This window comes from Mauremys mutica, chromosome 3 (assembly GCF_020497125.1).
Source record: "Mauremys mutica isolate MM-2020 ecotype Southern chromosome 3, ASM2049712v1, whole genome shotgun sequence".
NCBI lineage: Eukaryota > Metazoa > Chordata > Testudines > Geoemydidae > Mauremys > Mauremys mutica.
This window is the reverse complement of record NC_059074.1, coordinates 1,178,818-1,190,852: the sequence shown is the minus strand read 5'-3', so window position 1 is coordinate 1,190,852 and position 12,035 is coordinate 1,178,818. Positions and strand designations below refer to the sequence as shown.

At 56.1% G+C, this 12,035-nt stretch overlaps 1 protein-coding gene across 3 annotated transcripts in view; it reads right to left on the bottom strand.

Moving 5' to 3' along the window:
• Window positions 1-5,596, bottom strand: part of LOC123365685 (protein FAM166C-like) — a 35,596-nt gene extending 30,000 nt beyond the window's left edge. Inside the window, exon 1 of one of the 3 annotated variants that reach the window (XM_045008494.1) lies at window positions 5,433-5,596. In XM_045008494.1, coding sequence (XP_044864429.1) covers window positions 5,433-5,506 — 74 coding nt within the window. In that variant the 5' untranslated portion in view covers window positions 5,507-5,596. The remainder of the gene's footprint in view (window positions 1-5,432) is intronic. The other 2 variants (XM_045008493.1, XM_045008495.1) reach the window with 2 other exon arrangements.
• Between the last annotated feature and the right edge of the window lie 6,439 nt (window positions 5,597-12,035).

The following is a 12,035-nucleotide window of genomic DNA, read 5'->3' as shown; positions in this document are numbered from 1 at the left end:
TGCGGGTGAGGGGAAATACACCAGAACCCTTATTTCCTCTTTCAGGACTAGGCCTAATTATGATCACGTTTCCCATTATTATACTGGGACAAAATCAGCATAAAGCCCTATGTGGTTGTGGAACTGCTTCTAGGTACATCGTCATTCAGGGGTTCATCGACAAAAGAAGGGAATCTACGTTGAACTCCAGTCTGTTACAATCCATGAACTGCCGTTCCCAAATATGGCTGGATGTATCAGGTACCTCCTTGTGCTCTGTTAACACAGAGGTTCCTAAGGAAAACTGGTTCTAAGGTGTGGACACAGTGCTGCAGTGACTAATGGGTTAAATCTAGAGACGACAGCTGCCCTCCCTGCTTGAGAGGCACTACACAGTTACACAAAAGGCCATGGAAAAGCACTTTGTGCCCAGCGATGACCTAATTAAAGCTAATTTTCCAAGCAGCGTAACTGATACATGGTTTGGTGTCTCACTATCCCATTGTTACTCTTCTGGACTCAGCACGTAGACATGGGGGCCAGAAACCAAAATGGGACTCGTGAGACACTAGAGGACTAGGGTTACTGTTTTCCCACCTCTGTGGTGTTAATGGAGTGGCATCCAGATGCCAGGATAATTCTCTGCTAGTGCCCAATTGAATCTGCCTGGGCAGCCTGCACTGTTACATCACAATCCGACTAGCTGATCCTAGGCACTAGGACAGCAAAATATGAATGGGGGGGGGGAGGAAGGGACCCAAGGCAGGGAAAGGCCCAACGACCCTGCTGTCTATTTCACAGAGAGACAGGGCGAGAGAACATGGGACATCACGAGAGGGCAAGCGGAGAGTGGGTGCTGGATCAGCCAGAGACAGAGCAGCTCCCACGGGCCGGAAGTCACCAGAGAAGGGACCTACAATACTTTGGTTCTAAGCGCTTTGGGCAAGAACTGAGTCAAATGACCAGGCTGGAAAGCACCTAGAGCACAGCTGCTGCTATACAAACAATAAATAAGGGAAGCCAGCTGAGAAAGCAATCAGCCCATTTGTCTCTGGCTGTGCAAAAAAAGGGGCCCATGGGAAACCCCCCAACACAAAGCCCAGGGACTTTGCTTTCCAGAGTCCGGATCCCAGCCAGAACAGCCGACTGCATCGTTTACGGCTCCCTCTGAAAACCAAGGAGCAAAATGATGTGACCCAGCTGGAAGGCTCCTCTTGGCAGCAGCGTGCTCTGTGCAGGGAGCACGGCAGACAGCACGTTTGTAGCTAATACTGTAACTGACGTGGAGTCCTGAGCTGTCAGTGCGGAGGAGTACAATACCTGTAGTCTAAAAACAGGGGCCTGGATGACGAAGAGGACTGGTAATGGGATCGAGATCCTACCACCTCCTAGAAATCCATTCTGAGGGGTAGACCAAAAACAGTTCCCATCTGAGGGCTCTTTGGTGGGCTGCAATCCAGCTCCTGGACTTCTTGTCCCCTTCAGAAAAACCCACCACCACAATTAGCATTTGCTGGCACAGTCTCCAGAGAAGTCAATGACTGTGGGTATGTCTACACAGCATGAAAAAACTGCAGCTGGCCCATGCCAGCTGACTCAGCTCAGGGGCTGTTTCACTGCTGTGTAGACTTCTGGTCTCAGGCTGGAAGATCTCCCTCCGACAGAGCGCCAGCTACCCAGTCCTCCCTCCCACAGAGCCCCGGCCACCCAGCCCTCCCTCCCACAGAGCCCCGGCTACGCAGTTCTCCCGGGTCTGCCCAGCGAAAGCTCACAGCCCCGCCACCCAGAGCCTTGCACCGGTGGTGGAGCAAGCTGAGGCTGTGGGGGAGGGGGAACCGCAGGGGAGGGGCTGGGGGCGAGCCTCTTCCCGGGCAGGAGGGTCCTGCGGGTCGGTTGTGGCCCGTGGGCCATAGTTTGCCCACCTCTGACATAAAGACTGGAACTGGGATAGCCACACTGATAGCAATACTGGGAGCAAATCCCCAGCTTGGAAAAGAGACGACTAAGGGGGGATACGGCAGAGGTCTGTAAAATCATGACTGGTGTGGAGAGAGTGACTAGGGAAGTGTTATTTACTCCTTCCCATAACACAAGAACTAGGGGTCCCCCAGTGAAATGAACAGGCAGCAGGTTTCAAACAAGCATAGGCAGTATTTCTTCACACAACGCACAGTCAGCCTGTGGAACTTGTTGGCAGAGGACATTGTGAAGACCAAAAGTATAACTGGATTCGAAAAATAATTTAGATACGTTCCTGGAGGCTAGGTCCATCCATGGCTATTAGCCACGCTGGTCAGGGATGCAGCCCCCTGCTCTGAGTGGACTGAAGCCTCTGACTGCCAGATGCTGGGACTGGATGACAGGGGATCGATCGCTCGATAAAGTGCCCTGTTCTGTTCATTCCCTCTGTAACACCTGGCATCAGCCACTGTCGGAATACAGGATCCTGGGCTAGATGGACCATTGGGCTGCCCAGTATGGCGGTTCTGTCCTAGGCAGAGCCTGCTTACATGTATGGAAATTTGCAGATTTATGTGCATTGAAAATCTCCTTGTTTTGCCTGGAGGCGTTGGCAGGTGTGACTATTCCTCCCACAGCACCAGAAGGAAAGAGCGGCTCTCAGAGGTCCTGGCTGCCTTGGCTCTGGTCTCCTAGTAAATGCTAGAGTGAGCAGAGCTCCTTAGATCTGAGAGCTGGGCAAGAGGGATTTCTTGGGGTGGGGGTGGGGGGCAGCCTCTGCAATTTGCATTATGGATCCAACACAGTCCAGAGCGGGATGGGACCTGAACAGGCTAAGTTTCCATCATAACCCAGGAGAATCTGTTTGCCCTACCCAGGTTTCAATACTGCAAGCCCAAAGTAATTGATGGGAGTACATGACAAGGGTCCCCTTTCCTGGACACACCTTTGGTGGGCAGAGGGGTATCTGCACCTCTTGAGTCGCTATTGGTTTGAATCCTCTCCCTTTATGCCCTTCCTCCACCCCATAAATTGCACCCGCCCTCTCTGCACCCCCGTAAACAGCAGCCTCCATGCACAACCCTATCTTATGACTCTGTGTGTACAACCCCGATCTCCACCTCTATGCGTGATTCCAACCCGCTCCATTCTCCCCTACCAGAGCAGGGGGCTGGCACATGGTTTTGATGAGATGACTAGTTTGGTTGAGAGAGGGAATAGTGTTGATGTAGTTTCCGTACGTGGGTAGTTAGAGGGTGTTTCCCCCCAAGATAAGTGTAGGGGACTTAGGAAGAAATTATGTGGGATTCCCATGCCCCAGAGAGGGTGTGTAGGGGATATCAGATGTAGGATGCCTCTAGGGAAGGGGGAGTGGAGGAGGGAATGGGGGAGTGTCTGCAGGATGGGGGGAACATAGGGAGCAATGGATGGGGACACCTACTCCTGGAAAAGGGGGCTATATGGAGTGATAGAAGTAGCATGTGGGGGGCTAGAGATAGGACGTACCCTCAAAAGCGGGGTCCTGGGCTTAACGGGAGGACATAGGGGACTGCGGAGGGGGTTCTCCTGGGGTTGATATGGGGATTATGGCTGTCCCCAGGAGTTAATGGGGATGTAGGGAGCAATGAGGGTTAGTGAGGTGTATGTGCAGGGAGCTATGGGGTTTCCAGGGGTTAATGGGGGGGTCCCCCTGTGGGTTGATGGGAGGGGGTGCAGGAAGCTATGGGAGAGCACTGTGGGTTGATTAGGGGGTGCAAGGGGCTATGCAGTCCTGTGAGTTAGTAGGGGGTATAGGGGTATGGGGATCCCTGGGAGGGTTAATGGGGGTAGAGGGGGTTATGGGGGTCCCAGGGGTTGATGGGGTGCAGGGGGATATGGGGAGTCCGGGGAGTTGATGGGATGCAGGGGTCCCTATGGGTTGATGGGGAGTGCAGGGGGCTATGGGGGTCCCTACGAGTTGATGAGTGTACATGGGGGCTATGGGGTTGGTGGGGGTGACGGGGGTTATGAGGAGTGCAGGGGGTGAGCCCAGGGGTTGATGGGTTGTGTGTGCAGTGAGTGACGGAGATACAAGGGGCAATGGGGAGGTTGATTGGAGGCTCGGGGGTTGATGGAGGTTGGTGGGGATGTAGGGGGGGTTATGGGGATCCAGGGGGGCTAAGGGGAGGTTGGTGGGGATGTAGGGGGCTGATGTAGGGGGCTTCCTAAGTCCCCTACACTTATCTTGATGGTGATGCAGGGTGGGGGCTACTGGAGGTTCTTGAGGGTTGATGGGGCTATATGGGGGTGCAAGGGATTATGGGGAGTGCAGGGGAGGTTGATGGGGTGAAGGGGAGGTTGGTGAGGGTATGGGGAACTATGGGGGTGCAAGGGGTTATGGGGAGTGCAGGGGAGGTTGGTGGGGGTGCAGAATAACTATGGGGGGTCTCTGAGTGCAGGGGAGGTTGGTGGGGATGCAGAGGGTTATGGGGGTGCAGGGGAGGTTAGTGGGGGTGCAGAGGATTATGGGGATTGATGGGGGACCCAGGGATTGAGGGGGGAAGAGGTTGGTTGGTCTTGGGGGGATTATGGGGGTGCAGGGGAGGTTAGTGGGGGTGCAGGGAACTATGGGGGTGCAGGGGAGGTGGTGGGGGAAGGGGTTATGGGGGGAAGGGGATTGATGGGAGGTAAGAGAGTCCAGGGGCTGACGGGGAGTGCAGGGGAGGTTGGTGGGGGCTGCAGAGGGTTATGGGGAGGCAGGGGAGGTTGGTGGAGATGCAGGGGAGCTATGGGGGGTGCAGAGGGTTACGGGGGGAAGGGAGCTATGGGGATGCAGGGGGTATGGGGGAGCTATGGGGGAAGGGGGCTATGGGGACGCAGGGGGTACAGGGGGGTTATGGGGATACAGGGGGGTTATGGGGGTGCAGGGGAGCTATGGGGGAAGGGGGCTATGGGGGTGCGGAGGGTTATGGGGGGAAGGGAGCTATGGGGGGTGCAGGGGAGGTTGGGGGGTGCAGGGGAGCTATGGGGGGTGCAGAGGGTTACGGGGGAAGGGGGCTATAGGGATGCAGGGGGTACGGGGGAGCTATGGGGGAAGGGGGCTATGGGGATGCAGGGGGTACAGGGGGGTTATGGGGATACAGGGGGGTTATGGGGGTGCAGGGGAGCTATGGGGGAAGGGGGCTATGGGGGTGCGGAGGGTTATGGGGGGAAGGGAGCAATGGGGGGTGCAGGGGAGCTATGGGGGTGCAGGGGGTTATGGGGGGAAGGGGGCTATGGGGGGTGCAGGGGAGGTTGGTGGGGGTGCAGGGGAGCTATGGGGGGTGCAGAGGGTTATGGGGGGAAGGGGGCTATGGGGCTGCAGGGGAGGTTGGTGGGGCTGCAGGGGAGCTATGGGGAAGGGAGCTATGGGGATGCAGGGGGTACAGGGGGCTATGGGGATGCAGGGGAGGTTGGTGGGGCTACAGGGGAGCTATGGGGGGAAGGGGGTTATGGGGGTCCCCCCCCCCCGTTACCCGGGCATGAGAGCCGGCGGCAGGTAGGTGGCGCGGTTCTGGGTCAGGAGGGTCCCGGCGCTGCGGGAGGCCATGGCGCGGCTCGGCGCGGTCCGGCCCCTCGCTGGATCCGGAGCAGCCGCCAAGTGAGGCCGCGGCGGCGCCCGGGCGGGGCCGGGTCACAAACACCGTCACCGGGCAACGGGCCGGGCAAGGCCGCGGGTGGGGCCCGGCTGCGGGGCGGAGCCGCAAGGGGGACGGACACTCCCTGCCCCCCCCCCGCCCCCGCCATCGGCCCCCTAGTGTCCCCTCGCGCCCCCCGAGCCATGAGCCCCCCACCTCGCCCCCCAGAGCCATCAGCCCCCCCAGCCATCAGCCCCCGAGTGCCCCCCCGGCGCCATGAGCCCCCCCACCCCGCCCCCCAGAGCCATCGGCCCCACAGCACCCCCCAGAGCCATGAGACCCCCTCAGCCATCAGCCCAGCAGCACCCCCCCACAGCGCCCCCAGAGCCATGAGCCCCCCACACTCCCACCATTGGCCCCACAGCACCCCCCCAGCACTCCCAGAGCCATGAACCCCCCCAACATTACTCCACATCCCCAAAAAGCCATCAGCCCCCACCTCCCAACAGCCCCCAAGAGACATTAGCACCTCCATGCCACACACACATTCTCTCCTAAAAAAAACATGCCCCCCAGCACCCCCCCAAGCCATGAGCCCCCCCACACAGAGCCCCCTGGACTCCCCCCCAAGAACCATGAGTCCCCACACACAGAGCCCCCTGGACTCCCCCCAAGAACCATGAGTCCCCCCACACAGAGCCCCCTGGACTCCCCCCAAGAACCATGAGTCCCCCCACACAGAGCCCCCTGGACTCCCCCCCAAGAACCATGAGTCCCCACACACAGAGCCCCCTGGACTCCCCCCCAAGAACCATGAGTCCCCCCACACACACATACACATCCCCCAGAGCCATGAGCTGCCCTGCGCGCGCGCACACACACACACGCACACAGCCTCATGGACTCAAGACAAGACCCAAAGAGCTGAATCCCCCCAGGACTCCAGATCTCAGCCCCAAAGAGCCAGGAGAGCTTTCCCCCACCTCTAAAGAAACATGAGCCCCCCCCCCCTTCCATCTGAAGAACCCCTGGTATCCCAACCCCAAAGAGCCATGAGCCCCACCCCGCCAAAGCTCCCTACTACATTAGCCCCGAAGTGCCATGGCGACCCACCAAAGTGTTTGGCAGGAGGAATGAAGAGCTCTGGTTTTGCTATGAGCTGGAGGCTGGAAATGCCAGAAAGACAGTCAGCCGCTAGACAGCAGAGCTGAACAGCAGAATTAATGTAAGCAGGGTCTGAATCTCCCCTGACAGCTGGTTTGGAAGGGGAGAGATTTCAGGAGCAAACTGTATTTACATGAACACACCTGCTCTGCATAGGTATCCAGCACATAAAGCCGTGCTGCTCTTTATCGAATGGATAAAGGGGAGCAGAATTGTGCTTAACCTGTCCCAAATGAGGGGGTCACCCTCAGTTGAAAGGACCTTGTTAAGCCAGAGGCTTGAAGCCAGACCCCAAAAATAAGAGGGATGGGGGCAGGTATCTTAGCCAGGAGATGTGGACTCTCTCTAAGGGTCTGTGGTCTGGTTTAATGTGTTCCCATTGTTCAAAAATAAAGGTAAATAGGCTTCATTAGTAGCCTTTGTTATGTTAAGTATTCGTTGAGAACTGAAATGATTTGTGGTGTTTCTGAGAGCTAATCACTAAGAGACTGACCTGCTGAGGTCACAGCAGAGAGGCAGGTGGCAGCAGAAGGCAGCTGGTGGGTGCGATCGGTGAACGTGGCAAGCAATCGGCTGGTGGGGCGGCCAGGAACCGTGGCTGGGAGGGCAGCCAGTGGCGAGGAACCGTGGCTGGCAGGGCTGCCAGGCAGAGCAAGTGCTCAGATGGCAGAGCAAGCAAGATGCCTTCTTCCCCAGGTGGGAGGGGAACTCACCCATATGCAGGGCCGGCGCTTCCATCAGGCAACCCTAGGCGGTCGCCTAGGGCGCCAGGATTTGGGGGGCAGCATTTTGTGCGCTCCCCACGGGGCGCGCGGGAGCTTCCGGTTCCGCTCCCGTCGCGCCGCTGAAGAAGGACCTGCTGCCGACGTGCCGCGGAAAATAGCGGCAGGCAATTGAGCAGCTCAATGACTGCTGCTGTCGCCTGCGGCATTTCGGTGGAGGGTCCTTCTTTGGCGGCGCAATGGGAGTGGAACTGGAAGCTCCCGTGCGCCCCATGGGAAGCGCACAAAATGCCGCCCCCGAATTCTGCCTAGGGCGCCAGAAACCCTGGCACTGCTCCTGCCCATATGCACCTCTGAACCCAGGTCCTCCCTGACCCTGTGAATGGGGTGTGGTGAGGGAGGAGAGGGGGTTATAGTAAAGGAACTGTTGTTGGTTGTAGCACTCAGGAACATGAGGCAGAAGGCTCTGCCCCACGCACTCCGGGGTGGGCGTCCTGCTCACAGTGTTATGATTATGAATCCCGCTTGTGGCATTTTCCCTAATTAATGTTGGGTGACTTCCCTCCTTTCATTAAAAGTTTCTTTTCTACACTCAGACCCTGTGCTTGCAAGGGGGAAGTGTTGCCTCTCAGAGGCACCCAGCAGTGGGGGCTCGAGCCAGTTCTGTATTGTAGTGTTGAAAAGGAACCCCTCGATATTAAATCCAGCACTAGTTGCTGCTGGCCCCACCGGGCAGAAGGGTCACATTTAGATTCAATTTTTTTTCCATTGGAATTTTCCAGTTTGTCCAAATCTGAAAGTTTGGCAGAGCCGGTTCAATTTCAACATAGTTCTGAGGGAATCCTGCCTGGTTCCTCCCAGCTAGGGTGACCAGACGTCCCGATTTTATAGGGACTGTCCCAATTTTGGGGTCTTTTTCTTATATAGGCTCCTATTACCTCCCACCCCCATCTCAATTTTTCACACTTGCTGTCTGGTCACCCTACTCCCAGCTCCTCGGCTACATGCCTGCTGGACTGCCTCGGAGCAGGGATCCCGGGACTTCCAGGGTCCGCAGCTCAGGGCCTCCATTCGTTTTTGCAGAGAATTTTGAAGTTTTTGGAATGAAACCAGATTTTGAAATATCAAGATCCTCTGCTAAGTGGAATTCTCTTCCCAGCTCTAGATCCATGTTGGGAGAGAGGTTTGAGTCTCATTAGAATGGGGATGATAGCTGCAGAAGCCCTTGAGAGGACAAAGCATAGCAGAAGAGGGGGATCAGGCAGAGAGGTGAAAAAGAGGGGCCAGCAAGGGAATCACTGAAGAAGCTGCCAGAGAATTAGGAGGAAAATCAGGAGAGTTCAGGGCCATGGAAGACATGTGGGAGTCAAAGAGGAAGTGATTGATCAATACCCATCCACAGAGCGTTTTTTGTGAAAGGTTAATAACATAAGAACTGCTATACAGTCTGTCTAGCCCAGTATCCTATCTCCAACAGTGGCCAGTACTAGAGCTTCAGGAGGAGTATACAGAAGAGGCCAATTTTGGAGAGATCCATCCCTGTGTTCCCTTCCTGACTTCTGGCAGTCAGAGGTGTAGGATCACCCTGAGCATGGAGTTATATCCCTGACCAGCTTGGCTAATAATGGTTGATGGAACCATCCACCATGAACTTTTCTAAACCCAGTTATACTTTTGGCCATCACAACATCCCATGGCAATGAGTTCCCCAGGTTAATTGTGTGTTATGTGAAAAACTACTTCCACTTGTTTGTATTAAACAGGCTGCCTATTAATTTCATTGGGTGACCCGCCAGCACCTTACCCTGATGGGCTGCGTGCCGAAGGTTGCCGATCCCTGCAGTACATAATGCTTGCTACCATAAATACATAATTACACGTGAAAATCTGCGGCTAAAAGAACATTCTTAAGGTTGCTGAGTCAAGCACTTAAAACTTAGGAAGTGCCATAATTAAAGTTTCCCGTGCAATTTAATTTGGCCCCCTTGTGTGTACACATCATGGTACAGTCTATAATGATGTAATCCCCTGGCGGCTTTTTCCACAGGAGTGCTTGACATGGCAACCTTAAAATGTTCTTCTAACCGAGGGTTTTGTGTGTAATTTTGTAGATTTTTTAAAAAGCAAACTGAAAACCCAGAAACTCCAGCAAGTGGCATCATATTGACTCCCAAGTGGCTCATCAGCCGTGGAACCTTTAGCTCCACCACACAGAGCTCTACCACGTTAGCTAACTGAGGGCTAGTCCACACTAAGAAGCGGGGTCGAACTAGGGTACGCAAATTCAGCTACGTGAATAGCGACGCTGAATTCGAAGTACCCTAGTTCGAACTACTCACCCGTCCAGACGCCGCGGAATCGAAGTTTGCGGCTCCAAGGTCGACTCCGCCACCGCCTTTTGCAGTGGTGGAGTACCGGAGTCGACCGCGGCGCTTCCGGAGTTCGAACTATCGCGTCCAGATTAGACGCGATAGTTCGAACTCCGAGAAGTCGAACTCACCGCGTTGACCCGGCTCGTAAGTGTAGACTAGCCCTGAGTAATTACAGTAGTTGCAGGCTGGCTCCTGCTATGGGGCCCAGCACAAGTGAGGGGTGAGCCCCATGCTTTCGGTTGGGTTTCACTGATCTTTGCTGACAGCAGAGGAAGGGTAAGACTCAGGATGCTGGGTTCCATTCCAGGCTCTGGAGGGGAATATGCCCTAGTGGGCACAGATTCTTTTACCCATTGTCCCTAAAAAGTTGCCTGCAGCACCTCATGAGCATTGGTATCAACCTCAGGGCAGACTGTTAGGAACCAGAGCACAAGTCCCAAATTGGCTATGAAGTTCTGTACTTCAATTTCACCAACCAGTGATAGTCAACCTGTGGAACTCAGTGCTGGGGGTGTTGTGAAGGCCAAAAGTATAACTGGGTTCAGAAAAGAACGACCTAAGTTCATGGAGCAACTTCATGCTCTGGGAGTCCCTAAGCCTCTGACTGCCAGATGATGGGACTTGAAGACAGGGGACGGATCACTCGATAATTGCCCTGTTCTGTTCACTCCCTGTGAAGCAGCTGGCATTAGCCGCTGTCAGAAGACAGGATTCTGGACTAGATGGACCCTGGGCTGACCCAGTCTGGCTGGTCTTATGTTCTTAATAAATAATAATACCCCAGAATGGTGGGAACTGCTTAGCTTTCAGTCGTAGATGACAGGCTGAGAGTGTATTGCTCCTCTGAAAAGATCTTAACAGAACTGCTCCCTGTGTGTATTCAGAGTCCTAAATGTTGACTTTAGAATAAGCTACTGATGCTTTCGACTCTGTTTCACCCTGCAGAGCCAGCCCAGCTATTTCACGAGGCGGATCCATTGTCGTTCCCGATGAATCCAGGGAGCTGGATTCTACTGTCATTCAAACGTCATCAGCAGAACCACGGGCAGCAGGTATGATAGTCGGGGGAGGCTGTGCCTCTCCAAACCACCTGGCATGGCCCCGCCCACGCTCCACTCCTAGGCCCCCTCCTGCCTGCTTCCAGTTTGCTTCCTGCTCTTCCATGGCCCAGAGGCTGGGACTGGGGCAGGCACACTGGGGCCGGTGCTCGCGAGGCCTGGGGCTGTGGTTGGGAGCATAGGCACCGACTTTCCCTCTGCCCGGTGGGTGCTTGACCCCGCCCGCCCCATCCCACCTCTTCCTGCCGCTGCACCGCCCTCGCCCTGCCCCCATTCCAACCCTTCCCACCCCCGTTCCACCCCCTGCCCCAATTCCCCACCCCTGCCCTGCCTCTTCTCCGCCTCCTCCCCTGAGCATGTTGCATCCCCGCTTCTCCCCACCCCCCGGAAAGTCCTAAGTGCCACCAAACAGCTGTTAGGCAGCGGGGGCGGGGGAGTGGGGACGCGGCGTTCTTGGGAGGGGGGCAGGAGGCGAGGCGGGGATGGGGGGAGCTTGGCTGCCGGTGGGTGCCAAGCACCCGCTCATTTTTCCCCGTGGGTGCTCCAGCCCCGGAGCACCTATGGAGTCGGCACCTGTGGTTGGGAGCGCTGGGATGGCACCGTCTGGCTGCCCCTCTGGAGCTTGAGGTGCTGGGGCCAAGCCACTTGCCCAGGGCTGGGGGCGCATGGTGGGGCCGGCAACCGCGGGGGGATGCTCTGGGCTCCAGCAGGGGAGGGGGCAATGGAAGAGGAGGGAGGGGCCGAGGGCTAGCCTCCCCCAACGACTTAATCGTCCCCCACCCACGAACAGAACTGATGATAAAATTCCAGTCGCGGGGCCAGATTCTCCACTCGCTTACATTCACACAGGCCCATTTGACTGAGTGGAGCTGCGCAGGTGTACGTGGGGACAGAGTTTGTAGACAATGGGATCAGACAGACGTATATGAAGATCTGCTTCACCTTTATTATCGCCAGAAGGAGAACAAAGGTAGCCTGGCTCTCAGGCCTGTCTTAGGCTGGAATAAAAGGTGCAGTGTTACAACGGGGTAGCCAGCACATCTGAGAAGTCTAGATGGGAAGAGGCACCGTGTCAGGCTAAGTCACAGGACTGGAAGGGAGCTCGAGAGGTCATCTAGTCCAGTCCCCTGCACTCATGGCAGGACTAAGTATTATCTAGACCAGGGATTCTCAAACTTCACTGCA